At 44.5% G+C, this 25,078-nt stretch overlaps 1 protein-coding gene across 1 annotated transcript; it reads right to left on the reverse strand.

The window, feature by feature from the left end:
* Positions 1-17,927: 17,927 nt before the first annotated feature.
* LMOD2 (leiomodin 2) lies at positions 17,928-25,078 on the reverse strand. The gene is made up of 3 exons (XM_048065683.2): positions 23,854-25,078; positions 18,699-20,054; positions 17,928-18,360 (listed from the first exon to the last, which is right to left on the reverse strand). Exons 1-3 carry the CDS (start codon positions 24,124-24,126, stop codon positions 18,334-18,336), a joined length of 1,656 nt encoding a protein of 551 aa, XP_047921640.2. The 5' UTR covers positions 24,127-25,078; the 3' UTR covers positions 17,928-18,333.

Consider the following 25,078-nt stretch of genomic DNA (forward strand, 5'->3'; position numbering starts at 1 on the left):
TTTTAAAATAGATGTACATCTTGCTTACACGCTTCAAAAGTCGTTTTGGTTGCCTAGCCAAGTTCACAAAGCAGTAAATAGCGACTGTCAAATCACAGCAGTTTTGATGTCTGGAAAGTTGGATTGTGCTAGTGAATAAACACAATGAGTAAGAATGTGACACCCCGTGCTCCTGGCACATCTGACAGCTGCTCAGCAGCTTCTCTGGAAACAGCTACTGCTGCAGGCAAGTGCAATAATACGGCAACATTTCAAGGTCAAACAAACAAGGCTTCGTTAATCCAGAATGAATACTAACGAGTTAACTCTTCGCAATGAATGCTGCGACTTAGGAGGTTTTTACAGATGTAGATCCTTGTCTTGTATGCTGCAGTGCTTGGGCTTGGGACGCTTCAGCCTGGTTTCCTCTAAAGCACACGAAGAGTCTGGCATTTTGAATTTTTATCTAGTGTGTACTTTCTTCTGAAGCTTATTACTGCTCTGATGTGTAGGCCGTAAGTGGAAGGCAAAGTTGAAATTGTTGCTTAGAGGGTGTGCTGATTAATATGAAGTTCTCTCTGCTCCATGAACAGAAGCTTAAAAAATATGTTTGAAAAGAGCTTTTTCTTTCTTTTTTTTTTATTTGTCGGTGGTTACTTTCCCAAGTAAGATGTATGTAAAGAGGAAAAAGGAGATGTTCTTTTGTTTATAAGACTTACTGATCCATTGCAACAGCCTCTATCTAATCATTAGAGGAATTCCTGGTCTAATTAAAGCTCCTGAAGCTCAAGGACAGTGATAAGCAGCTTTATTTATAGAAAAGTGTAAATGGGTTAGGGAAGCTTAGAAGATACTAAACCTCTCTCAAGGGCCAGAGCTATCCTCTAGCACAGCAGTAAGGACGCCTGTTGCTCTGTATTTGTTTGCTGCTTGAAGTTTTCTTCTGAGCAAAAAAGGGACAGGGCAATGTGAATTTTGGAACAGAAGCTGTGCAGGTTTGAGATTGGTTATGGGTGACACCAGCCCAGCCCTGTTCTCTAAGGTGGTGTTCAAAAGCGTGAGTGTGTCTGCACAGTTACAGGGGAGACTTCATATCTACAAACTATTACAGCACATCTATTTTTTGCTTGAAGAAATAAAACATGAGTTTGAAATGACTGGTTTAAAAGGGTGAACGTGTTGAAGAGAGAAATAGAATCATTGCATTGCTATTGAAATATAAATAGTTTTTTTTTTGATAAATTTTATTTTGTGCTGGATTTTACAGTATTTGCAGAGCAACCTGCTCAGATGAGCCAGAATAGTGATATATCAGTTATTCAAGTTTTTATTCTAGTGTGGTTTTGGGTAATGCCTGGTGGAATTGCCCAGCTTTAAACAGCTTAATGTGTACTTGCAATGGAGAATCTTGATATTTTGCATTTATTGTGTTCTATCTATTAGTACTGACAAACACAGTTAGTCTGTTTTGCTAGTGCTCTGAAAAGTTTTTAGGGTCTTTTCGGAGCAAACTTCTTAAGCCATTATTTTGTTTGTGTTTTTCCCTCCCTGAATGTTAATTGTCTCTTCTGAGTTTTGTTATTCAAGCAGTATGAATTTTATACTTTCTACTTCAGGATTGGTGCTGTGTAAGGTTTTCTGAGAAAAAGCTTCAGAAGCTATAAAAAACAGAGGAAGTTCTAAAAAAGCAATAACCAATGTTATGTTTTTGTATGCCCCAGCTGGGGGACACAATAGAATCTGGAGTTTAAAGCTTGAGAATAAGAAATACAATGCTTGTATCATATATCAGACACAAAGTATTTGCTTAAATGCCATCGGCAGGCACTCAGAATCAGCAGTTGGCTCTTCCAAATGTTGATGCCAAAAACCAGGCAACTACCAGAGCAGCTGAGCTGGATTTGGAGCCCTCTGTTGTGAGGTGGGGCTATCCTGGATGCTCAGGGTACACAGACTGCTCAGAAGCTTGTGTCTTTTCCTCAGCCCCCACCTCATTTTTACTGGATGCTGGTATACAATTAACACCCTAATCCGTACAGAATAGATTACTGAAACTTACCTGCTGTTCCCAAGATGTGTAAGAATAAGAGTACTTCTGGAGAGCAAGCACACCACTCTTGTATCAGTTATGTTAAACAGTGGTCAGGCCCGGATTTGGTATTTTTAACTATGCTAATAGTGGATTATCTGGTACAAAAGCAAATAGCAAGGTCTTTGTACCGTAATTGGTGTCCAGATCACATAAAAGGGAAAGTATAGACCGTGATACTGCTGTTGGGTATTCTTTTGAAATGGGCATGCTACTGATTAGTACCCAGCATCGCATCCAAGTCCTAGCTATGCAACATGTTGCCCTTTTCATATGTGAAATCAATATAATTCTGGGATGAAAAGTGTAGTAAATGGTACTTGGACCTTTTTGTTTCTCCACCATGCCTACATTTCGCCAAACAAATAATACGTTTTAGACATATTTCTAGATGACCTTTCCAACACTTGTGTCTGAAAGGCAGACATACTGTGGTTTAGAGAGGGAACTACTGATTTTCTTGGCAGGAGGTCTCCCTGCAGACTCCGTGTTCTTAGAAAAGTATTTGAATATAGCACGTTACGTTGGTGATGTGTTCCTCAGCCAGACGACCTGTCACGTGGGTTACTGCTTATGGAGAGAATAGTTCTTATGATTTTATTAATTATAATTTACCATAGTGCTTTATGAATTACCCCAATTCTAATGCAAGCTGTCAGATAAAGCAGAATTCTTATCAGGCTAGGAAGAAAGGAAAGTTACCAACAGAATTAAGTCCTCAGCAAGATGCTTGGGAAGCAGGCACATCCCTACTAGGATTAGTGGCTAAAACTGAGATAAATACATACCAAGAGTATTCACAGATCTGGAAAAAAAAAAAAAAAAGGTTGACTACAACTCTGCAGAAAGAACAATAGAGTCCAGTAGAGCAAGACAAAGAAAAACATTGTATAAAATCATTCTGTAGTGTTTAAAATGATTTCTTTTGTGCTATAATGTTCTCTCTGCTGGCCTTGCAGAAGCTGGGATGGTTTTCTGGCTCTTGCTAGACAAATGACCTACCCAAATAATTTACGTATCTTTTCCTCACAGGTATGCTGTCATATCTCAGCCCTCACTACTCTCAGGCATTCTTGTCTTCACTACAAACGTCTTACTCCTGAACATCTTTCCAAACTTCACCTCAAAGATAGTAGTACAGTTGCCTGAAAAATACATTGAGCAGCCTCCGCAGCATGCGGCTGCTGCTGTGACACATGAGCTATTTCAAAGTGAACAGAAGTTGTCCTGCTGTGGACACCTCGTGGGTGAAAAATGGTCTTATCAATGTATTTATCTGAAGGATGCTCAGAGGTGTTCAATGATTAGTCAAGAGAGCTCTGTGTTGTTGCTGTAATGGGCAGCACGAGAGATGGGTGGCTGGTAAAAGGGCAGCTGTAATCCAAGCTGCATTTTTCAAGGAGTCAACCCAACAGAGATCTCCGCACAGAAAACAAAAAGAGCAAATACTGCTCTTTCTTTGCCTTTTTTTCTGGTAGGCTGGTTCATCACATATGCTGACTCTCTGGGCTGCGGAGCTCAGGAAATCACAGGGACCATGGGCAGTGACTGGCCAGGGTGGTGATCACTTCTGTGCGAGGAATCTGCCTCCTCAATCTGCCTGTCCAGTCTGGAGGCGATACCTGGATCTCAGATCCGTTTAGAGCAGCATTCCTTGTACTTCACACCACAGATGCTAGCTAACCAAGAAATCTTCAGTTACACTGCGGTGCAAGGTATTTCGTGAGACCTGTGTATTCTGCCAGCTTGAATCACTGCACTGTTGCCTGCAGACATAAGGGATCTGCCTCCTGACGGGCTGTAGCTGTGGCCTCCTGACTGGAATCAAGCGCTGTGCTCATTGAATTTGTTAGTCAGGTTCCTTGTGTTTCCACTGTCAGAACAGCCTTTCTGCTAGACCTGAAATTGAGGAGAATGAGTGAGGTACAAGATGAGATCATTATAGACCTTCATAGTTCCTGACCATCCAATGCAACCAGACTCCTTTAAAACTCCCTTACGTCCTTCCCCAGACTGTTTTCAGCACTAAGCCTCCTGCCTTCAGCCCGCTCCTCACCTGTCCTGTCTCTGCACAGACAGAAGCGCTCGGTCTAACCTCAAGCAGATCATCTCTTGGTGCTCTTTTGGAGGCAACTCCAAAGAGCAGTGCCCACCATGGAGGACTCTTCAAGGGACAGCAGAGCATACGGAAGCCCGTAAGGAGCATGCTATGGGCCCTGTCCCCGTGCAGCAGGCCCCACAGCTCAGATTCAGAAGCACCACAGCATATTTTGGAGGAAGAATGATCCATGGTTTATGGTGTTGGTTACGAATTTGAGATTTGGCTGCATTGTCCCTCAGAAACAGATGATGTTTTACTGGGGAAGCAGGGTGGGATTCATACCACAATAGGCATCCCCACTGGTCCCACTTGGTTACCCTTCAGACACTGATCACAATAACTAATCTCCACTGACCGTAGCGTGTAGACACCCACTGAGCAGGTGTGTATGCTTTAAACACTTAGATATAGGTGTCTTACCTGAAACCAAATCTCTCCTCAGCTTGCTGTCAGTAATCCACCTGTATAGTGGTGGTACCAGCAGAGCGAAGTTAATGCAGATAAATACGTATCACAGAGTGGTTGAGGTTGGAAGGCACCATGGAGGTCGTCTGGTCCAGCCCCCTGCTCAAGCAGGGCAATTACAGACCAAGGTACTGCAATCCAAAGATGCTGGATTTAGTTATCTTGATTCCCAGATTGAAAATACTGGGTAAGTTTTTATCATTATTTCCATTAGGGCTGATTTTCAGAAGTGGCAGATTGGGTCATGCTCTGGTGTTGCCTTAAAGTGTGCTTTTGAATTTAATCTCTTGTGCGATGAGAATGCAGCATGCAGTTCCCCACGGGTTTAGTTTTAATAAACTACCTACAAAAGATGTGACCTGCAAACAGCATTTGGGACTCGGAGCTGCAGAGCAGCTGCTAACCCTGTGGTTTACAAGCGACATGTCCTCCCCGGGTTCAGCAGCACATCCTGTTGCGGCAGGAGGACCTCGCTCTGATGGACGGGGTCAGCAGCTTAACTGATCCTGAACACCGAGTGCTCCCTGGGGCAAGGCGCCCGCGTTCGTGATGACTGCAGGCAGCGTTTGTACGCCCCGCAGCAGCTCTTCCCCTATCATATGGCCGCAGAGCTCTGCCTGTGTAGTGCAGCAGACTTCACTGCTGATCGGCCACAAGCAGTCACATTTCTTCCTAAAGATGCAAAGAACATTAATTTTGCAGGTGTGAATTGTTATAAATTCACAGGAATCGGTCGCTATTCTGAATTCCTACACGTCTGCGAGATCAAGGGGTGCAGCAGTGCAATTGCCACACTTTTAGAAAGCTGAGGGGCCTCGGAAGATTTTAAGCATAGAAGGCATTCTGTTTATGGCCTGGATTTATTGCAGCTCTGCGTTTGCTGGCTCCTGGTGGTTTCGTCTTACTGCCTCATCTGCCTCTATCGTCCCGGTTTGAAAGGGGCCATCCTGTTTTCATCAGGGTGCACATTAAAGCTCTGACTTTATTTGAGGAAAGGCAGCCAATAGCTTTGAAGTGTGTGATAATATTTTTGTTGCAGGGTGACAGTCACACTCTGGACGCCCCAGCCTCTCACACCATCAGGGGACATTAGGAGAAACTGTCACTGGATGCAGCTGAAATCAGATTGATTTATTTTTCTCTTTTAAATTTTGTTTTTACTACTTTTACTAAATTAAATGCTGAAGCCACGTGGTAACAACATCAGCTCCCTATTTCAGCTGAAGGACGTGATCCATGCTTACTTCAAACTGTTGCACTTGCCGTATATTTTGAGATTCTAACTAATAATTTATTAATCTTTCTACATAATTTTCAGTGAACAGCTGCACTCTCAGCTCAGAGACAGAGAGGTCTTCCAAGAAACACAAGGGCAAATGTAGCTCTTTGAATCTGACCTCCTGTTTTTATTACTATGAAGACAGTTGGGTTCTAATTTAATAGCATCTATACTGCAGTATTAAAGAAGGAAAAAAGAAACAAAAACATTGTGTTTTGTTTTGCTAATTTGACCAAGACTGGCAAAATGTTCCTGCCCGAGGCAACTTCTGAAGGTCTTGCTCAGCAAAAACTCAGACACATAGTAACTCCAAAGTTTTTCATTCAGTTAAAATATTGGTTATTCTGTGCACATGTATGACAGCATCTTGTTCAGGTCCTCCAAGCGTTTTTGCGAGGTTCTGTAAAGGTCCAGTCAATAAAATGATACTGCTTAAGTTACAAATTGGATTTCACCAAGACTTTTACAGAAGTTTGTGATAGAGGTACACCCCCTGTCTATTGCTCCTTATTGCCAGCATTATATTTTATCCCATCATGAAATCTTTCCACCATGCCACATTTAGAAGTATTAAACTGGAGTGAAATCCTGGTATGGAATCAATCAGTTAAATTGTTGGCATGTCCTGGGAATAGTCAGGATGGGGGGTTTGCAGCAAGAAACACAGTGGTATGGCACATTTGCTAGCAATAACCTCAGTCTCAGAGAAGAATATGTGTTTAATTGGTGTGATACTTCAGCCACAGGTGTGGTGAGGAAAGGAGATGCCAGACTGTGGAGAGTGAGAGTTATTATCTGCACTGAGCAGCTCTCGTGCATCATAGCTACCTGCGGAGGCCACATTGTATGAGGTTGTCTCTGTATTTCTTCCCTGGTTCCTCTTAAACATATGCTGTTTTAGAGGAGAACATACCAGGTGTGCAAAATACAAAGTTACATTGGAGACAGGAGCATCTGAAGCAATCTGCACAGTATGATCAAAGCCCCAAAACATCTCTAGGGCACACGAGCTTTTGGCAGAATTCATAGACCAGAAACAAAGATTGGAATAGCAGGCTTGAGGAGGGATTTGTCAGGCTATCTGAGGCAGCAACCCATTCCACAGAAAGATATCAGTGTGTACAAGAATATATCAAGGGATCCACAAGTTCATATTACAGTTTTGGCAATTCTTGCAAACTGCAAAACATTTGGCCATCTGGCAGTAACTGGCAGTTCAGAGACTTAAGTTCGAGAAAGGACAGGCCCCTGTAGTACTGGAGAAATCCTTTGAAACAAAAATCAGGTTGATCAGTGCTCTCAGACACATGGTCTGATTTTTGGGTGGTCCTGTGTGGAGCCAGGACTTGGATTCGATGATCCTTGTGGGTCCCTTCCAACATGGGATATTCTATGAATCTGTAATTCGATGATTCTAATCCACTTGGAGAGAGGGTTAAGTATTTTATCAGCTCGGAAAGAGGCTGATTTGGAAACCAGACATTTAAACATCCATCAAAATACAAAGAAATGAAGTCCTGGAGTATGTTTTAGGCAGTTCACGGCATGGGAGTCCCACCACAGAAACAGCAAGCAAGACCTGGATGGTCAGGCTGCTTCTCTCACTCTGAGAAATTCCACCCTTGATGAGCTTTCCTGAGAAAACAGCCACCCGTGACTTCATTATCACTTTATCCCAGGCATCACTACTAGCATCAACACAATGGAACAATGCCTGAAAACTGATGGACAAGGTGGGAGTTGGGGAGAGAAAGCTTGCGTTACTCAGACGTGCAGATCTGGTAACAACTCCACATCCCCAAGTGCTCTCCACCACATCTCTTCTGCTGCTGCCTGAGTACGCTGTTGGGGAGTACATCTGAGGGGCTGCAGAGTGGCACACTGCAGCGGGAATAGCTGGCTGCTTCATGGTTAAGCTGCGATTCATTAGCTGTGGTCTTGGTTAGATCACAGCTGGTTAACATGTGCAATGAGCTGTGGCTCTGTTAGATTTGAACGAATGGATGTCAAAGGGCCTTGTGTCTGAGAGCACTGCCCAAACACTTCTTGAACTCCAGCAGCTTGGTGCCATGACCACTGCTGTGGGGAGCCTGTCCCAGTGCCCGACCACCTCTGGGTGCAGAACCTTTCCCTAACACCCAGCCTGACCCTCCCCTGTCCCAGCTCCATGCCGTGCCCTCGGGTCCTGTCGCTGTCCCCAGAGAGCAGAGCTCAGCGCCTGCCCCTCCGCTCCCCTCGTGAGGGAGCTGCAGGCCGCCATGAGGCCTCCCCTCAGCCTGCTCTGCTCTGGGCTGAGCAAACCAAGGGGCCTCAGCTGCTCCTCATACATCTTGCCCTCTAGGCCCTTCACCATCTTTGTAGTCCTCCTTTGGAGACTCTTTCACACAAAACTATTGTTTTATGCCCTTCTTATACCGTGGTGTCCAGAACTGCACACAGTGCTTGAGGTGAGGCCGCGCAGCGCAGAGCAGAGCAGGACAATCCCTTCCCTCGCCCGGCTGGCAGTGCTGGGCCTGATGCACCCCAGGGCATGGTTGGCCCTCCTGGCTGCCAGGGCACACTGCTGGCTCATGGCCAACTTGTCTTCAACCAGAACCCCCAGATCCCTTTCTCTGGGGCTGCTCTGCAGCCTCTTGTTCCCCAGTCTGTACTTACAGCCAGGGTTGCCCCATCCCAGGAGCAATGAGGCCATGCATTGCCATTCTGAATTATCCATTTTAAATGGTTCTATGTGTCCAATGCAAATGGTACAATAAGTAATGTGTTTGACTTTCCAAACAAGAAGATTAAGCACTAAGGAAAACTTTCCAGTGATAAATATAATGGAGGATTGTTTAGTGATGGATTGTTTAGGGGCACTAAGATTTCCATCTACAGAGTGTTTTTAATGATTGAATTATGTTTGGTCTTTTCTTGGAGCAATGGCAACTCTAGAAACACTTTCTAGAACTAACTTGTGTGTTCTGCAGAGATACGGAGCTGACACAACTTGCTCAGTGCCCTTGAGACACACTGTGTCTGATAGCAGCGAGCCAGCGGAGAGGGATTAGAGCCCAGGATTGTCTGACACCCAGCTGTGAGCTCAGTTCTCCATGTGATCCATGGGATTCGTCTCAGTGGGAATTCGAGAGCAGGAGCCAGCGGCATGGCAGGGTGATGCAGACTGCTCAGCTGTGCCGAGCTGTCAACATCCACAGTTCTGTTGTCACAAGGGTCACAAAGAGCCTAGGGTACGGGTCCAGAACAACTTAAGCCACGCTAAAGGCATGATGCCCAGACACCATCCTCCCCCTGTTCCTGGCCAGAGGTTCTCCTCACCTCCCTGCACCAGCAGCACAGCACCAAGCCTGTAGAGAGAAATCTGTGGGAACAACTAGCAGAACAGTGTTTCTTTCTGTTTGATTTTATTTATTTTTTTGTTTGTTTGTTTTGCCAGGTTAGTTTTGCGGTGGTTTATCTCCCCTAATGCACAGCCAGGCAGGCAAACAGAGGGTAACAGGGACCACCGCCGTGCTGATTCAGAACTGCAAAATTCTCCTGGGGCTGCTCTGCCTCGTACTGCACCTAAAACCCAACAGGTAGGATGTTTGCAGTAACTGGAACTTAGACTATTTTTGATCACGGTAAAGAAACTGAAGTTGGGATTATGAATGATCAGACAGAAGATAAGCCTGTCATGAGATGCAGTCTACGTGAGATGAAGTCTACAGAGCCCACTGGGGACAAATGGGAGTTGACTGAAAGTCAAGTAACATTGCCCAGCAAGGCACCCAAGCCTGTGTGATAAACCCAGATGAAAGGCAGAAAAATTTGCACTGGCTGAGTGCTGCCTGTGCAGTCGCACAGCTTTTGACCCAGGGTGGGTGTCTGTCTGAGTGGCCTGCAATATGGGCAGCACTGTATCTGCCTGCCCTGTACAGCCTAGACCAACCTGCTGTGGTAAGTAAAGATGAAAATGAAAAGCTGGAGGTTGGCGGAAGTGTTCAAGAGCATTTGAAACATGAGCACTGTTGCCTTCCTGCTTGTTTGTGAAACAGAGGAACACGTGTGTGTATCACAAACTTATAGAGCAGTAAACTGAGACGTAGCAAAAGAAGTGACCCGACTTTGTGTACATATAAACACTTCCTTCAGGTGCCTGTGAAATTCACTGCTAGACGTGTAGCTCATTTACAGCCCTGAAGAACATTCATGAGTATGTTAATGGACAAAATAAAGCTATAGCGCTAAATGTTTCTCAGAATAAGTCCTGGAAAGAAAAAGCCAAGAAATATTTAACACTTTACAGAATACTCTCATGAGAATGGCATAATGGGTGTAGAAGGGAAGAATTTCTTGTCTATGGAATTGAAACTTCAGATATCTCCTGCACAATAAATGTAGTCTGATAAGTTCCTTCCTACAAGCCACAAGGAGGTTACTCTTTGTGAATCTTGTGAAATGATCTCCTAGGCCTCTCCTGGGAAACAGCCCCAGTGTATTCTCCTCGGGATGGATAAGCAATTCTTTCTGTCCTCTCAGGTGCCTCTATACTTGCTTATTAGGTGGCTAAATCACAGAAATTGCATGTATTCTTTCTGATGGCATTCTCATACAGCTGCATCAACCTTGGGGCTCCTATCCTCGTGGCTTGTGTCACCTTCATTTACAAAACTTACTGCACTTGGCCATGGGCTGTGCTTCTCTGACAGTTTAGAATTACACTGACACTAATCATATGCACTCAGATATTCAGCCAAACAACTCCCACTAGCAATAATAATAATAATAGTAATAATAATAATAGTAAATTTTATACCTCCTGATATCTGAAGATTTTTGAGTGCATCTTAATTGGTGTGACCATGACCTTGAAAGACTCTGAGGCAAAACAGTATTGATATCTCCAATTAAGCAATTTACCTGAGAGGACACAAATAGCAGAAGTCCATCCCAGGACATAACCCTCAGTCTTGGCTTTGAGATACATGTTCTGGCTATTACCAAAATCCCACTGAGAAATTTTACTCTGAAATTTTTTTTAAGATAAATAAGTTTACTTGTGTTAAAGCTCTGTAGAAAAACATTCACTTCTGCCATTAAAAAGGCTTTTTAAAATTCATATTAACTTTAAACTGAAAAAGTAAAATGCTACAGATAGAAATAAATACACCTGAGGGGCAGGCTGTTACCATGGTTTTTAAAAAGGGCAGAATTTTTCTGTGTTTCCATTTTTTGTTCGGACTGGTCCTTCCTTTCTGGTAGCAACAGACATGGAGGAGGCTGACAACTTCTTTGCCTTAGTCTTCAATGCCAGTCGGGCTTCCCACATCTTTACAGTCCCTGAACCTCTAGGCAGGGGCTGGGGGAGCAAAGACTCTCCCACTGTAAGCAAAGAGCACGTTCGAAAACACCTGATGAAACTGAACAGGTTCAAGTCTCTGGGGCCCGATGACATGCATCCCAGGGTCCTGAGGGACCTGGCTGATAGAGTTGCCAAGCCTCTCTCCATCATAATGGGATTGAGTGCACCCTCAGCAAGTTTGCAGAGGACACCAAGCTGATTGGTGCCGTTGATACAACAGAAGGAAGGGATTCCATCCAAAGGGACCTGGAAGAGCTTGAGAAGTTGGTCCACATGAACCTAATGATGTTCAACAAGTCTAAGTGCAAGGTGCTGCACCTGAGTCAGGGCAGTCCCAGAGATGAGCACAGACTGGGAGAAAAACTCATTGAGAGCAGCTCTGCTGAGAAGGACTTGGCAGTTCTGGTGGACAAAAAGCTCGACATGAGCCAGCAGTGCACGCTTTTAGCCCAGAAGGCCAACTGCGTCCTGGGCTGCACCAAAAGAGGGGTGGCCAGCAGGTCAAGGGAGGTGATTGTCCCCCTCTGCTCTGCCCTTGTGAGGCCTCACTTAGAGTGCTGTGTCCAGGTCTGGGGCCCCCCACACAAGGATGTGGAGCTGTTAGAGCCAATCCAGAGGAGGGCCATGAAGTTGGTCAGAAGGCTGGCTGGGGCAACTCTCCTATGAAGAAAGGCTGAGAGAGCTAGGGCTGTTCAGCCTGGAGAGAAGGTGGCTGCAGGGAGACCTCATTGTGGCCTTTCAGTACTTAAGTGGACTTAAAAGAAAGAAGGAGAACAAGTTTTTATTCAGGCAGATAGTGATAGGGCAAGGGGGAACGGTTCTAAACTAAAAGAGGGAAGATTTAGATTAGATGTTAGGAGGAAATTCTTCCCTCAGAGAATGGTGATGCACTGGAAAAGGTTGCCCAGAGAAGTTGTGGATGCCCCGTCCCTGGAAGTGTTCAAGGCCAAGTTGGACAAGGCCCCAGGCAACCTGATCTTGTGGATGGCATCCCTGCCCATGGCAGGGGGGTTGGAACTTGGTAATCTTTCAGGTCCCTTCCAACCCAAGCCATTCTATGATTTTCACAGAGAACAGTTACATCTGAGACTGGTGATGCACCAGCTGCTGCAGTTGGTGGGTAACGTTTGCTGGTTGGTGATGTTTGTCCTATTTTTCTACCACCCTTATGAAAATAAAGTAAGCCCCTTAACTTTTGTGCACTAGCTGCAGTTTACGCCTTCTCCACCACATTTCAGTGCAAGGTTGCTTTCACCCTGGCTGTGCTGAACTTTTATGCCCATCAGCCTGTGTGTTCCTTAGAGGACATCCATGGCAAGCTGGGGCACAGTGTGGACATGGCAGAACCTGTCAGTCCATGCTGACAGCTCTGTTGCCATAGCTAGCCGTTACGGTAGATCACTGACATCATCCAAACTCATACCTTCAGCTTGCATGTGTGAGGTGATCACCTCCCTTGCTTGCGGCATTGCCAGCCTATAATCCTCTTCTTTCGTGCTTCTGGGTCTTGGCAGCTCGGGGGGACAGGACTGGGAAGCCCAAGTCCCACCGAAGATTGTGAGAGGTCCCCCTCAGATGCTGAAGGTCTTGTCTGGCTGGCAGCTACTAAACATGATTCGTCTGTACTTCCAAGAGCAAGATAATCATCTGATAAAATAAAATTATCAATATATTGTAAAAATCACATCTGAGTTCAGAAATTTCATTTAGAATTGTCTAACACGAACACCATTAAGTAGGCTGATGTTTTGCACATCTGACATTGAGCTAGCAAATCAACAAAAGCTTTTGTTGTATCTTTAGATGAAGGCATCTAAAAATGAATTCTGTCTTAAATGCAGGGTTTTGTAAAGGGAGATCGGTCAGACCAAGACAGTGTATGCACAGTGCTGGACCAAATTTTGCTCCCTCTTGTGTTTGGTTCCTGATAGTATCAAGTGTAGGTGGTACTAAATCAGCATCTAGCAAAAGACTTTGGCTTCTGGGTCATAATCTTTCTCTGAAGTTGCATCTGACTGCATAGATTTCAAAATAAAGCATCTTAGTACAAACTGTAGGAGATTTTTACAACTTCCAATACTGTCCTGGCTTGCAGATCTTGTGGAGTTATCACTTCTAACAGCATTAAAATAATAATGGCAGGGCCTTCTGTTACAAGCTTCAAGCTTCTGTTACTTAAAGTACCATGCCATACTGTCCTTTTCATAAGCCTCTTGCATTATTTTAACAGCAAACTGGTGTATTTGTCCATTTATTTATTTATTTATTTATTTAACAAGAAAGATGTTTTAACAGCCTTCATGTTCTGTTAGGAAATTTCTTCTAATTTCTGATCCAAATGCAGCCATGCACATTTTATGTCCATTGTTTTTCAACTGCTAACACCATCCTGTGGCTGAATAGCTCTTTCCCCATTGCATTATTTATAGACATGAGCCGAAATCCTTTTTGAGCCTTTGTTTTGCTAGACTGATCCCACCACCTGTTCTCATTTCTTCTTGTAGGATGGTCTCCTCAGCTTCCCAATTATCCTAGCCATTTTCTGCCCTGCTTCCAACTCAAAACAATTTGTCATGACTCTTAGTTACCAGAATTGTACACAACCTCCCAGATGATGTTTCACTTGGGCTTACACCCAGGAATAGTTCTTGGATCTACCTCTCCCATTACATCCACTGACTAGAGGTACTTTAAGGTAGTTAGGAGTCATTTGCTCATAAACCAAAGAAAAGTTTCTCTATTTTGGCTGCGGAGCTGCTCTGCATTGATTATTACTTCCATATATATGATGAACTTCTGAGGAAACTGTGTGAGTGGAGGAGTGGCGTCTTGAATACTCACAGCTTCTCTTCTATGCTGGGGTGGCTGGTGTGCAGGTGAGGAAGGGTCTTTGGCCATAACCTCCTGCTCCCCTCCACCTTGCAGCCTCCCGGGCCCCAGAACATCCATCCTCCAACCAATTCTTGCTGGAACAGCAGTGCATACACTCCTCTGGCTTCCCATCTGCACGTAGCACAGGCTCAGCTTCTAGAAATGTAGGTGGCTTCACCTGGATGGAGCCTTGTCGGCCACCTGCCCTGTTGAGTGGGAAGGAGGCACCTCCATGGTGCCAGGGAGCTGGACGGAGCCTGTTGTCAGACCAGCACACTTGTCTCTAGCTAAATCCCCAAGCTGCACGGGTCACTACCCAAAACTTTTAAGAAGGGGCTCAGCAGGAGGGAAGAAACTTTCACAAGACATGGAAACAAAATCTCTTGAGCTTTTACAAGCTTTTCTTTTTATAAGCTCAAACGCTTCCCCAGGTGATCAGGCACAAACTAAAGGACAAGTACTGTAATTGCAGGTAACAAATGAAGCTCTGATTTTTCTGGTGCTTTGGTAGGTCTGTTCTTTCACACGGGGTTTTACAGCATGGATGCTCACATGGAAACAGGTTACAGGAAAGGGCCACGGCATGAGGCTGCAGCTGAGGCAGTGACTCCTGGTTGGACTATCCAGAGCACGAGGCCTTGCGGGGCGGCGCAGCTCCGACCACCACGCAGTGCTGCCTGCCCCACATGCCCAGGGCAGCCCAGTTGCAGGTCAGCACTGCAACAGCACCCTTGTAGCACACAGCACAGAGCAGCTGTGGGGTGCCAGGAGGACCCTGTGTCCGTCTCAACCACCGCGTGAAGCTTCTGTGGTCTGCAGAGCCCCACTCCCCAGGCTGAATTTGGGGGAACACTTGCAGGAGAGATTTGGCTCAGTGCAAACAGGGGAGACAGGTTTTGCTTTTTTTCTTCGTCAGAAAGCTACAGTATTTCTGCTCTTCAGTGGGCTGGTCACTTCTGCAATCCATTATGAGACAAATAATGTTCTAAGGACATGTAGGCTGTTTCTAAAGACACTATAACCTGCTGTCCTGCCCTGCCTCTTTGCCTCTTCAGTGACAGCAAGTACTTGGTTATTCTTTGCAGCTATCTTATTGCTGACCAATTCATCTTGGGAGGTTTTTGTGTGTGTGTGCATTCTCTGACTGGTCTTTGACAGCGAGTGGACAGCCACTCGCTGCAGGGAATCCTTTGAGTTCAGTCGAGGAACATCCTGCATCCCGGGGCCTCCTTGTCAGCTCTGGTGATGGCATAGGAATGTGCAGGAGCTGGCCTAGGGGACATCCTCCATACAGGCCAAACAAGAGGCTGCCAGGCCTTCAAAGGAGGTTATTTGCCTCCCTGTGACTCAAGGGAAGGGAATAGAGAGTGAAGTGAGCCCAGTAGCAGGATCTGGGCCCCAGGGGAGATACACAAGCGCAGGGGTGTTTGCACCCAGGGGAGCTGAAGCTTGGCAGGAGGACAACTTGGCAGCCCTCCACTCCTGGCTAGTGCTAAGCTGGGAGGTGGCACAGTACCTCCCAGAGCGGTTTCGTTTGCTTGTCATATGGTGCTCACTTGCCTACTTGAAAGGAAAACAAATAGCTTCTTGGAAGCTGCTCGTGCATCCGGGAGGAATGGGACACTGACCATGGCAGGACTGACGTGCGCCTAAGGAGGGAAGGGGCTGCCTTCTCCTTCAACAGGGCATCAAAATCTTAACAAGGTGTTTTCAGGGGCCCTGTCTCACAGCTCTGCAAATAGGAGACAGGCTTTGAAATGCCTCCAAGTCAAACTGCTGTGAAGTTTATGTAGGCAGAAGGTAATTACCCAGATTAGAATTTGGCTAGGACACAGGACTGACACTTCGTGAAGGAGTACGCCACAGGAGCTTAAATAACCACAAGTGATTGGCGCTTCCATGACTTTACATTTTAGCAGAAACACTAATCTCCATCAGTGGAGTGGTGATGGAGAGACAGGACTGATGAGGAAGGTGTCAACAACTGCAGGCTGCAGCACAGGTTCAATCTTCATAAGGTCTGCAACCATTTGTCTTCCCTTTCTTGAATATATGAGCTGTAAAGAAGTAACTCAAACAGCTGTTATTGACCTAAAAATTGAATTCTACCTTCCTTTTTCTTCTTTTTTCTACCTTTTCTTCTTCTTCCACATTTTCTTTCCTCATCTGCCACTTTTCAGTATTCCTTTCTTCTGTACCATCTACCTTTCTGATACCAGTTTTCACCTCCTGTACAATTGCTTTTCTCACTTCTTACTCTCCATCTTTCCTTAAAGCTTTTTTTTTCTCTCCTTTTTCTTTTTTTCTTTTTTTTTTCTTTTTCTCATTTTCTCATCATCCTCCAAATCCTCTCCATTGTGCTTTCCTGGGATTCTGTCCCTAGCTTTCATTCTCCCTTCCAACTTCTTATCTGCTTCTGTCATTTGATTAAACTTCTCATCCTTCACAAAGCTGTCTGGGGTTGTGGGCCTCCTCCTGAGCATGGCTGCATTCCAGTACTGCTTATATCCTCAAAAGGTCCCAGGCTCCAGCTTCTATGTGGTCATGAGTAACTGACCACAGATTGATTTTTATGCTATGGGATTCTATGCTGTCATAAAGGTAGCTGAAGACTATCTGTATGTAGCATATTTCCTGTGATAATAGGTCTAGAAATACTCATGAGTTGTTGTGAACCTGAGACAAGAGGAAAAACGTTGGGAAGTGTTTCAGTTAGTTATAAATAGCTTTTAGTTGGTTCTACTCAGTAACTACCAAAGCAAATAAATTAAAAATAGAAAATGTATCTTTACCATTTTCTTACCATAACAGTAACTTTCCTGGCAATTCACTAACACATCCCTTTTCTGTTATGCTTCACTGCCCTCAAGTAATTTGTTCCTCTTTCTGGGGAAATCTGGTGAATATTTCCTGATATAAGCTTATCTGTAGTTTTTCAGTACCACTGCAATGTTGGGTGACCATGAATACTTCTCTTTCGTGTGGTTTTATGTAAAAGAAATACTAATTCTGTTACTTATTGCTGAAATAAGTAAACTAATTAATAACTAGTTGTTTTTCAAAAAACCTTTACCTCTCCTTGACCTTCAACATCTTCACTACTGCTTGTTTTTCTTCTTGTTATTGCTGCCTTCACACTATCTGATGCACCGAGAACCATGACTAATCAGACAGAGCTAGACTGTCTAGTACTACACGAAGAAGGGCTGCTCATGCCATTGCCTGTGATGTGATACCTCCAGCTGCACATCTCCAAAACATGCTGGCTCTGCCTCCACCATATCATGTTGACGATTCACACTCAGCTCAACTGGTATCGTATGAAAGTCCTTTTCCACCTGAGTGCAAGTCTGCTCTTCAAGTTTCTCTGTCTGACCTGGTCTCGGCACTAGGGTTAGTTCTGCCTAGATACAGTGGTTTGCACTTGTACAAAATGGATGTCAGTTGAATAATTCTGCTACCCCTTAAAATATCCATGTTAATTTTAATGCCTAGTCAACATGAACTGCAGCTTTGGGCATCACCCACTTTTCCCTTCTGTTAGATTAAGGTTTAGGACCTGGTATGCAATACCGGTGGCCTGATAGAGCCCACAGCTTTATTTGAGTTGTATATAGCCTGACAAGCCATTTTCTTTTTCTCTGTTGGTATGGAACTGTACTAACACAGACTCAGGTACAATCCTCCAAACAAGCCTGATCCATGTAGCTGAGAAGATTTCATTTTCTTTCCCGGGAGATGTTCCTAACGTTCACACAAACATCTGGCAGGATTTCACTCACAAAAACCCAAGACTATGTTTCTGTTTAAAAGCTTCAAACTGCATTTATTGTAAATTCATGGAAAAAAATAATGAAGAAACCACAGGTTGGTAAACTATTACATCTCAGTGTGAAGAAGTTGTCCAGTGATTTGCAATCAGATATTGAAAAGAATATCTAAAGAAGCAGCAATTTTTCAATAGAAATCTTATTAAATAAAAAAGAGAATTATTTCCATATTTACAGATTATAAGGCAAATGTATCCTTAAAGCATTGTTTAGTAGTTAGTGGGTTTATTTCTTTGAAAGGAAAAGGGAAACGGTTCAAATCTAAGAGGGTACTTAGGAAGCAGCTTGCTACAGAGTCTATTTTACCACTGGTGAACAGCCCAACAGCCTCCCCTTGACCACTGCTGTGCTCTGCTTCTTCTGTCATCCAGGCTTTCACCGAAGGGCTTCTGGTACCTCCACCTACGAAACAGGGAGTGGGGGAATCTCATTACATTTGATGTACAGCCTGGATGTCAAAATTCCTTCCTGAGTTGTAGGCATTCTCCCAAGATCCCTCTGCTAATCACCACCTCCCGTAACAACCCTGAACCTAGGAAAGTACCTCGCTTTCTGTCTCAATCTCAGTTAAATAGAAGTCAGTGTGCTGAGAAAAGCCTAATCAGAGGAAAACCTCCTCCCAAGTATTTTACGTTCACATTTCTAAGAATGTTTTTACTAAATATCTATGTACTAAAATTAATTGAGCTTGTGCTATATCTGAGCCACGATCAGTTACTGAAATATGATCTCTTACTTACCCGCCTTAATTGTTTTATGCTGCTTGCTCGAATTGCTTCCATAAGGTTGTCATGGAGAGACCTCTGTGGGGTGGAGGGTCGGGTGGAGGGTCGGGAGCCTTCTTCTGATCTTCTGTCTGAGACCGATTTTAGAGAATCTTTAATTTCTTTCAATATGCTGTTCTCATGTTTTTTGCTTTTTTTGCCTTTTTTCTTTTTCTGTCCATTCTGTAAGGCTTTTCTTGAGCTTTCTTGCTGCTTGATGACTTCAGCTATGTTCCTGGTTGGTGCCTTCTTCTCTGGAATAACTGGGGGAGGCGGAGGGGGAGGAGGGGGAGGAGGGGGAGGGGGTGGAGGTGGGGGTGCAGGAGCTGGCGGCTGACTTTTTGCTGGCGGTGCTTTCTTAGGGAGCTTTGGAGAGGACCAAGGTGAGCTCTTGGGTGACGTATAAGGTGAGGAACGAGGAGTCCCCTTCTGCAAGACTTTGGTCTTTGGGTTGATGGCTCCATCACAACCAGACTCTTGCTGCCGTTGCTCCTGCATACGCTTTTGCCTTTGTTTATCCATATTTCTTGTCAGAATACTTGTCATGCTCATTCTTGGGCCAGCAAGGTCAAAGTGGTATCCGAGCTTGACCAGAGTGGTGTTCTCTTTCAACAGTTTAACTATGTCCATTTCCACCTGGCTGCCCATGATATGCCTTTGGTTGTGGAACCGTAACTCTGTTAGAACCTTGTTATGCTGCAAAGCTCTCATGATGGCCAGCACTCCTTTGCCTGTGATAAAATTTGACTCAATATTCAGACTAGTTATATGCTGATTTACCTTTAACATACCGGCAATTGCTATTGCGACATTGTCATCAGCGTGTGTGTTAGCCAAGCTGAACGACTTGACTACAGTGTTGTCCCTCAGGGCTTGAGAAAACTGTATAAGCATCTGTGAAGTGATGTTTTCAATGTTATTTAGATTCACTTCTGTGGTGTCTGGGTCATTGCTCCGAACTTTTTCCAAAGCATCCTCAATAACAGTTGGGTTTCCACACGGGTGGATGGCACTGCTTTTAAAGCTCAGACTGTCGGTGTCTTTCCCATCATGGCCATTGAGCAAATTTTCACTGTCCTTCGCACTGCTACTCTTCTTGTGTCTCGTATGGTCAGAACTCCTGCCATCCTCACAATTCACAGGTGTTTCACCAGCTGCAGCATTTTGCTTTTCATCATCCTCATCATCACTGTCATCTTCATCTTCCTCCTCCTCTTCTTCTTCCTCTTCATCATCCTCTTCAGTATATGCCTCCTCAGACACTTCACTGTTGCTTTCTGTGAAATATTCTTCTTGAATGTCTTCTGAATTGTCATCTTCTTGCTCTGATTCCTGAACAGGAATGCAGGTGTGGGTGTTAAACACGATTGCAGTAACGTAGCTACTGCCTCTTTGCACAAAAACAATTATCTTGAAACTATAGAATTTAATGCTGATAGCTAAAAATAAATCCCCAGAAACAAAGACAATTAGGGGAACAGAAAAACTGTTTCGGCACCTTACACCTTTTTATCATTACTTTTTTCATTTTCTTTAGAAAACAAATGCTTATTGTAAATTGGATTAGCTTCCCTGATGTCAAAGATTTCTACCAAGAGAAAACTTAATACAAGATATCATAACATGGATAAACTTCATACTCTTTGTTTGTTGGCATGTCTACAAGGGGCTATTAAATGGATCTGTATGGGTCCCTGCCAGCAGAAACACAAGACTGCAGTTTCAGAATGGACATGATATGTGAGCAACAAGTTTCTTTACTTCGTAAAGATTAGACAGCTGCGTCAATGCTCAGTCTCCCTTGTATACATTAGCACATCCAAAAAGGCTAAAGAATGCCATGACTTAGAATACAAACAGTGCCTGCATGTGTAAACAGGCATAGAGATGTGGAAGATAATATAGTATCACGGGAGTCCTGCAGAAAGGACTCTGGATGCACTAAAGGTGTTATACACACTTAGGAGCAATTTGGGAAGAAAAGATTATAACACATTCTCACAGGTAACGAGTAATCATATCAATAAACACCAAATCTCTTAATGTTTGCCAACAGCCGAGACTCTGCTCCTGAACGGTTGACACAGGCCAGCTGCCATACTGTAACGGGTTATAACTCATTGCCTATGCAACGAGTGTTTTTCTAAACCCCGAGGTTATTTCAGTGTGTTTGATGGGCACCAAAATAGCAGCTTTGGATCCACTTCTCAAAGTTCTGCCAGGTGTCCTTAGCAGTTCTGGTGGCAGTAGACAATTCTCCACGTGCAGGAGCAGCAAAAGGTCGGTAGCCCTCGAAAACCTCACTCTCCATTTGGAGAGCTCCAGAAGCATGGCAGCATTGTGCAGGCCACGTACATTCACATTCATATTTTAGTCTTTGTAAAATACTAAGCGTGTACTTTGTGGAGACACAGTGATTCAGTTCTGTGCTTCTGGAAAACAGAATTGTTACTAACTTGGCAGATTATTTTTAGAAAACCTGTGTAGCTTTAGGTTTTCTTAATTTTCTGGTTCTAAAAACGCAGTGAAAGGTTAAAATAATAGTAATTACAGATTGCATGGTACCATTTCACAGTCTTGAGCAGTTTGCTGTGTTGGGACACATGCAAAGGAGACAATATTTGTAGTGTTCACACAAGCCTGACTCTAATGAAACAGGTAATCGAACTGGTCCAGCCTTCCACTGCTAAGAGTTCAGCACATGCAGGGTTTGCAGGATCCAGCTCCATCACCCTGTGTATGGAGGGCTTGTAGGGTCCGGCCCCTGCTTCTCCTGCAGAGTCTGTGAAGGAAGTCCCTTAACACAGAAAGACGCTGTGCTGCATATAGAAACAGGGATGTGTTTATGCCAGGTTTATTATGGGACTGAGATTTGTATCTGCAGCTTCTGCGCGTGTATGCAGCTTTTAAAAGTTGAAAACATCGGTTATCCAGGAAAGCTTCTTGATTGCTCTGCTTTTATCTACCCAAGCATATACCCTACAGCCTTCAACACAGCTGCATATGAGCAGAAGCTTGTGCCTTTGAATGGACTGCTAATATGTTTTGACGACTCTAGATTAATATAATTAAATAAACAAACTTGATTTTTCTCAGAGGCACTTCTGAGGGTAAAGGAGGAATTTATTTTCCCATCAAATACATCGTTAGATGTCATATCTCCATACATCGTTAGGTGTCATATCTCATGGCAATCTGAATGATAATTCTGCAGCGGAGAACTCTGCAGATCTATAGAGGCATGCCCTGGTATTGTGGCAGCATTTCAGTACACGACTGCTGCCGGCAGCCTGCAGGGCTTCATCTTACCTCATGGTAGCAACTTGATGAAAAGTTAGGCTGGAGATAGTCAACACAGCGAGATAAATACCTCTGGAGGGCATGGCATTCACCCTAAAAGGCTATCTACAGGATGTGTGCCTTCTGAAGGGGCTGATGTCTTGCCACTAACTATAGAAATAGCACAAATAGCTATCTTAAATAAGGTGCCTAACTTTCAGGCAGTTGAGGGCAAAGAGATTGTTTTCAAGAAACACAGAAAGCATTTTCTTACTGCCTTCATTTGTGCCTTCGATATCAGCAAGTGAACACTTTCCTATTTATGGACACTTTTAGAAATTTTCTTCTCAGATCTAAAAGAACAAAGGCTTTTGCAAGCACTGTAATGTTGAGTTATTAACACCTTGTTAATACTATACAGGCATGGGGAAACCATTCTATGACACAGAACGAGCCCTGTTCAGAAGGTTTTTGGAACCAACCAGGTTTCAGGTTCCAGGCTCATCTGGAAAAAAAAACATTAATCTTGCCATTCCGTTCCTTAGTACTTGACAAACAGGGAGAGAAGTCCACGTCTGCAAGCTGATACTAATGGTCTGATGACAGCTAGCACTCGGTGTGCTTGCCTACAAAGACACTACAACACCATTCACTAGCAGGAGCGAACACTTAACTGCAAAGAAATCTTGACTATTATTATTGCAAGCTAATTTTATCCAAGTGATTTTTCTCTAAGACAATATTTTATCTGATGCAGAAATGGCCTAATTAGATTTTCTTGCGAATGAACTGAGCTCCTGACAAGGCTGTTACAAGTTCAGAATTGCTTTTTTTTATCTTTTTCGTATTTTTTTTTATTTAAACATAGTAGAACATGTCCTCATAAGGCAGAGCTTGGTATGGAGCAGTGCTTAAAAATCAAAAAAGTTACTCTCACACCTAGGTCCTTGCTTTGCTTTGAAACTACATGGAGCTGTTGTGAAAACAAAAGCTAATTTTTGAAAGAGCTCAGTCTCACAGATTGTTTCTGCAAGGGCTCGAGGGATGCCAATATGGTCATTAGCTCACACAGAGTGCTCATCAGATGTTAGGACTGAGTCCTAGTTGTGCTGTTCATTTGTAGTTCAGGAGCCAGCATTTGCTAGGACAATTTTTATTCTTGTGGACAAACTGATGGACAAGCACTACAGGTTGTTTTGGGGGAACAGAGGTAAGTGGTTTGACTGGTCACCCTGCTCCAGGCCACTTTTTGAATAACTTACAGCCACCCTCTGATAACCACTGCCAGCAGCTCCTGAGCCAAGGATCCTCAGCAGCACCAAGGCAAGAAAATCCTGCTGGCCACAACACGGCTTCCTTCCAGCAAGCACAAAGCCTCTGGGATGCTTATTCAGTTTCTGACATGCTATGTATTCAAAATCCTTTTCCTGACGTGCTTTCTAGGAGTCAATAATGATTGGTTTGGTTTGGTTTGGTTTGGTTTTGGTTTTTAAAAGCAGCATATTAGCTTTTAAACAAAATCAAAAGTTAACCAAAAGTCCATATCGCTACCATATAGCAATAACTTTTAACCTGTCCCTTAAAACTGTATCCCTGCCCAGTTTTTAACCATCAGCAAGAGTTTTTGCAGGATTTTCTTCTGCTCTCAGCTAAGTTTGTAATGTACTTCCAGAGAGGGTGCAAGAACTCTCTGAGCCAACACACAGTGCTTTAGCAGGCACAAACATATCTCCGACAAGGTTCTCATAAATGTTACAAGAGACAGAAAGAAAATAAAAACAGCAAGTGAGATCAGCCAGGGAAGAAGAAGCCCTAACATTTCTAGGAAGCAGTGAACACCTCAGGGTCTTACCTTGTCGCATGCACCCAGCCTCTCTTTTTCCAAGAGTTTTCTGGTCTCCCTCTCCCAGTAGGCCATCAGCGCTTCCCTGCTGAAAGTCCCTGTGGGTGTTTTCTCTGTCAGACTCTTTTGCCGTTGTCCTACGGGAAGGTTACGGTCGGGCTCGATGTCCTCCAGCTCCCGCTCCAGCTCCTTCAGCTCCTCTTCAGTGAGAGAAGCGAGGAGCTCATCTTCGTCAATGTCCTCATATTTGCTAAGCTCTCTTCTGTAGCCAAAGGTAGACATGGTCCCGTTTGGTCAGGCTGGTACAAAACTAAAAGGATCAGGCATTCACGAGGGCTGGATCAGGCACACCGTGTCTCGTTTGGTCAGCAACTGTTTCCCTGAGTAGCTGAGGCACCCTTTTAAGAGTGATCACCGGGGGCTTACGACAATGCACGAAGGGATGAAAGCATGCTCTGTTTTAAGCATCAGACGTCAGCTAGACATCTGAACAGAAAGAATGTCCCACCGCTGGTGTTTGCAGGTCCCTGGAAGAGGGGATTACTGACACAGTGACCATTGCCTTATTTAGAGCAGCCTGCTTGCAGGAGGGCACCCGCCGGCGGGGGGGTGGCGGGGAGAAAACCACACTGGCCTCGCCTGTTAACAACAGGAGGAAAGAGCCGTGAAAATTCACATAAACCCGAGCTGCCACAGGGGCTGGGAACAGAACAGCCTCACCACTGCTCGCCAGAGTCCCGTTGCCTTTCATGGTTTTCTGGCAAAACCGCGCCATCGTCGCAGCAAGGCGGCTGCAGGAGGCTGCAGGCGGTGGAAGAAGGGGAGAAGGTCGTGGTGCCTGCACCTCGCCTTCGACACATCACCCAGCCGGATTATCTGCCGATTCTCCTTGCTCAGGAGTGATAGGGGAAGGATCGACTCGTCTCTTTGCAGCTGGTGCCAGATGCTGCTCTGGTGGAGGACTGCAGGCTGCTGCTGGCGTCGGTGGCATCTCATGGAGGTGCAGGGGCACAGCACGGCGCGGGCTTCGTTAATGCCCACAGACCCTAGCAGATGAGGCCTCTAGTGGGCATTTTAGTTTATGGCCGTCACTCGCTGGAGCTGATGGATGTGCAGCTGGAGAGCACCCTCAAATTCATATATATGTTCACATGTGTGTATATCTATGGGTATTTTTTCCTGTATAGATATACGATAATGTATTTACACAAACACATAAATATATGGGAACAAT

Source organism: Anser cygnoides, chromosome 1 (genome assembly GCF_040182565.1).
Source record: "Anser cygnoides isolate HZ-2024a breed goose chromosome 1, Taihu_goose_T2T_genome, whole genome shotgun sequence".
NCBI classification, from domain to species: domain Eukaryota; kingdom Metazoa; phylum Chordata; class Aves; order Anseriformes; family Anatidae; genus Anser; species Anser cygnoides.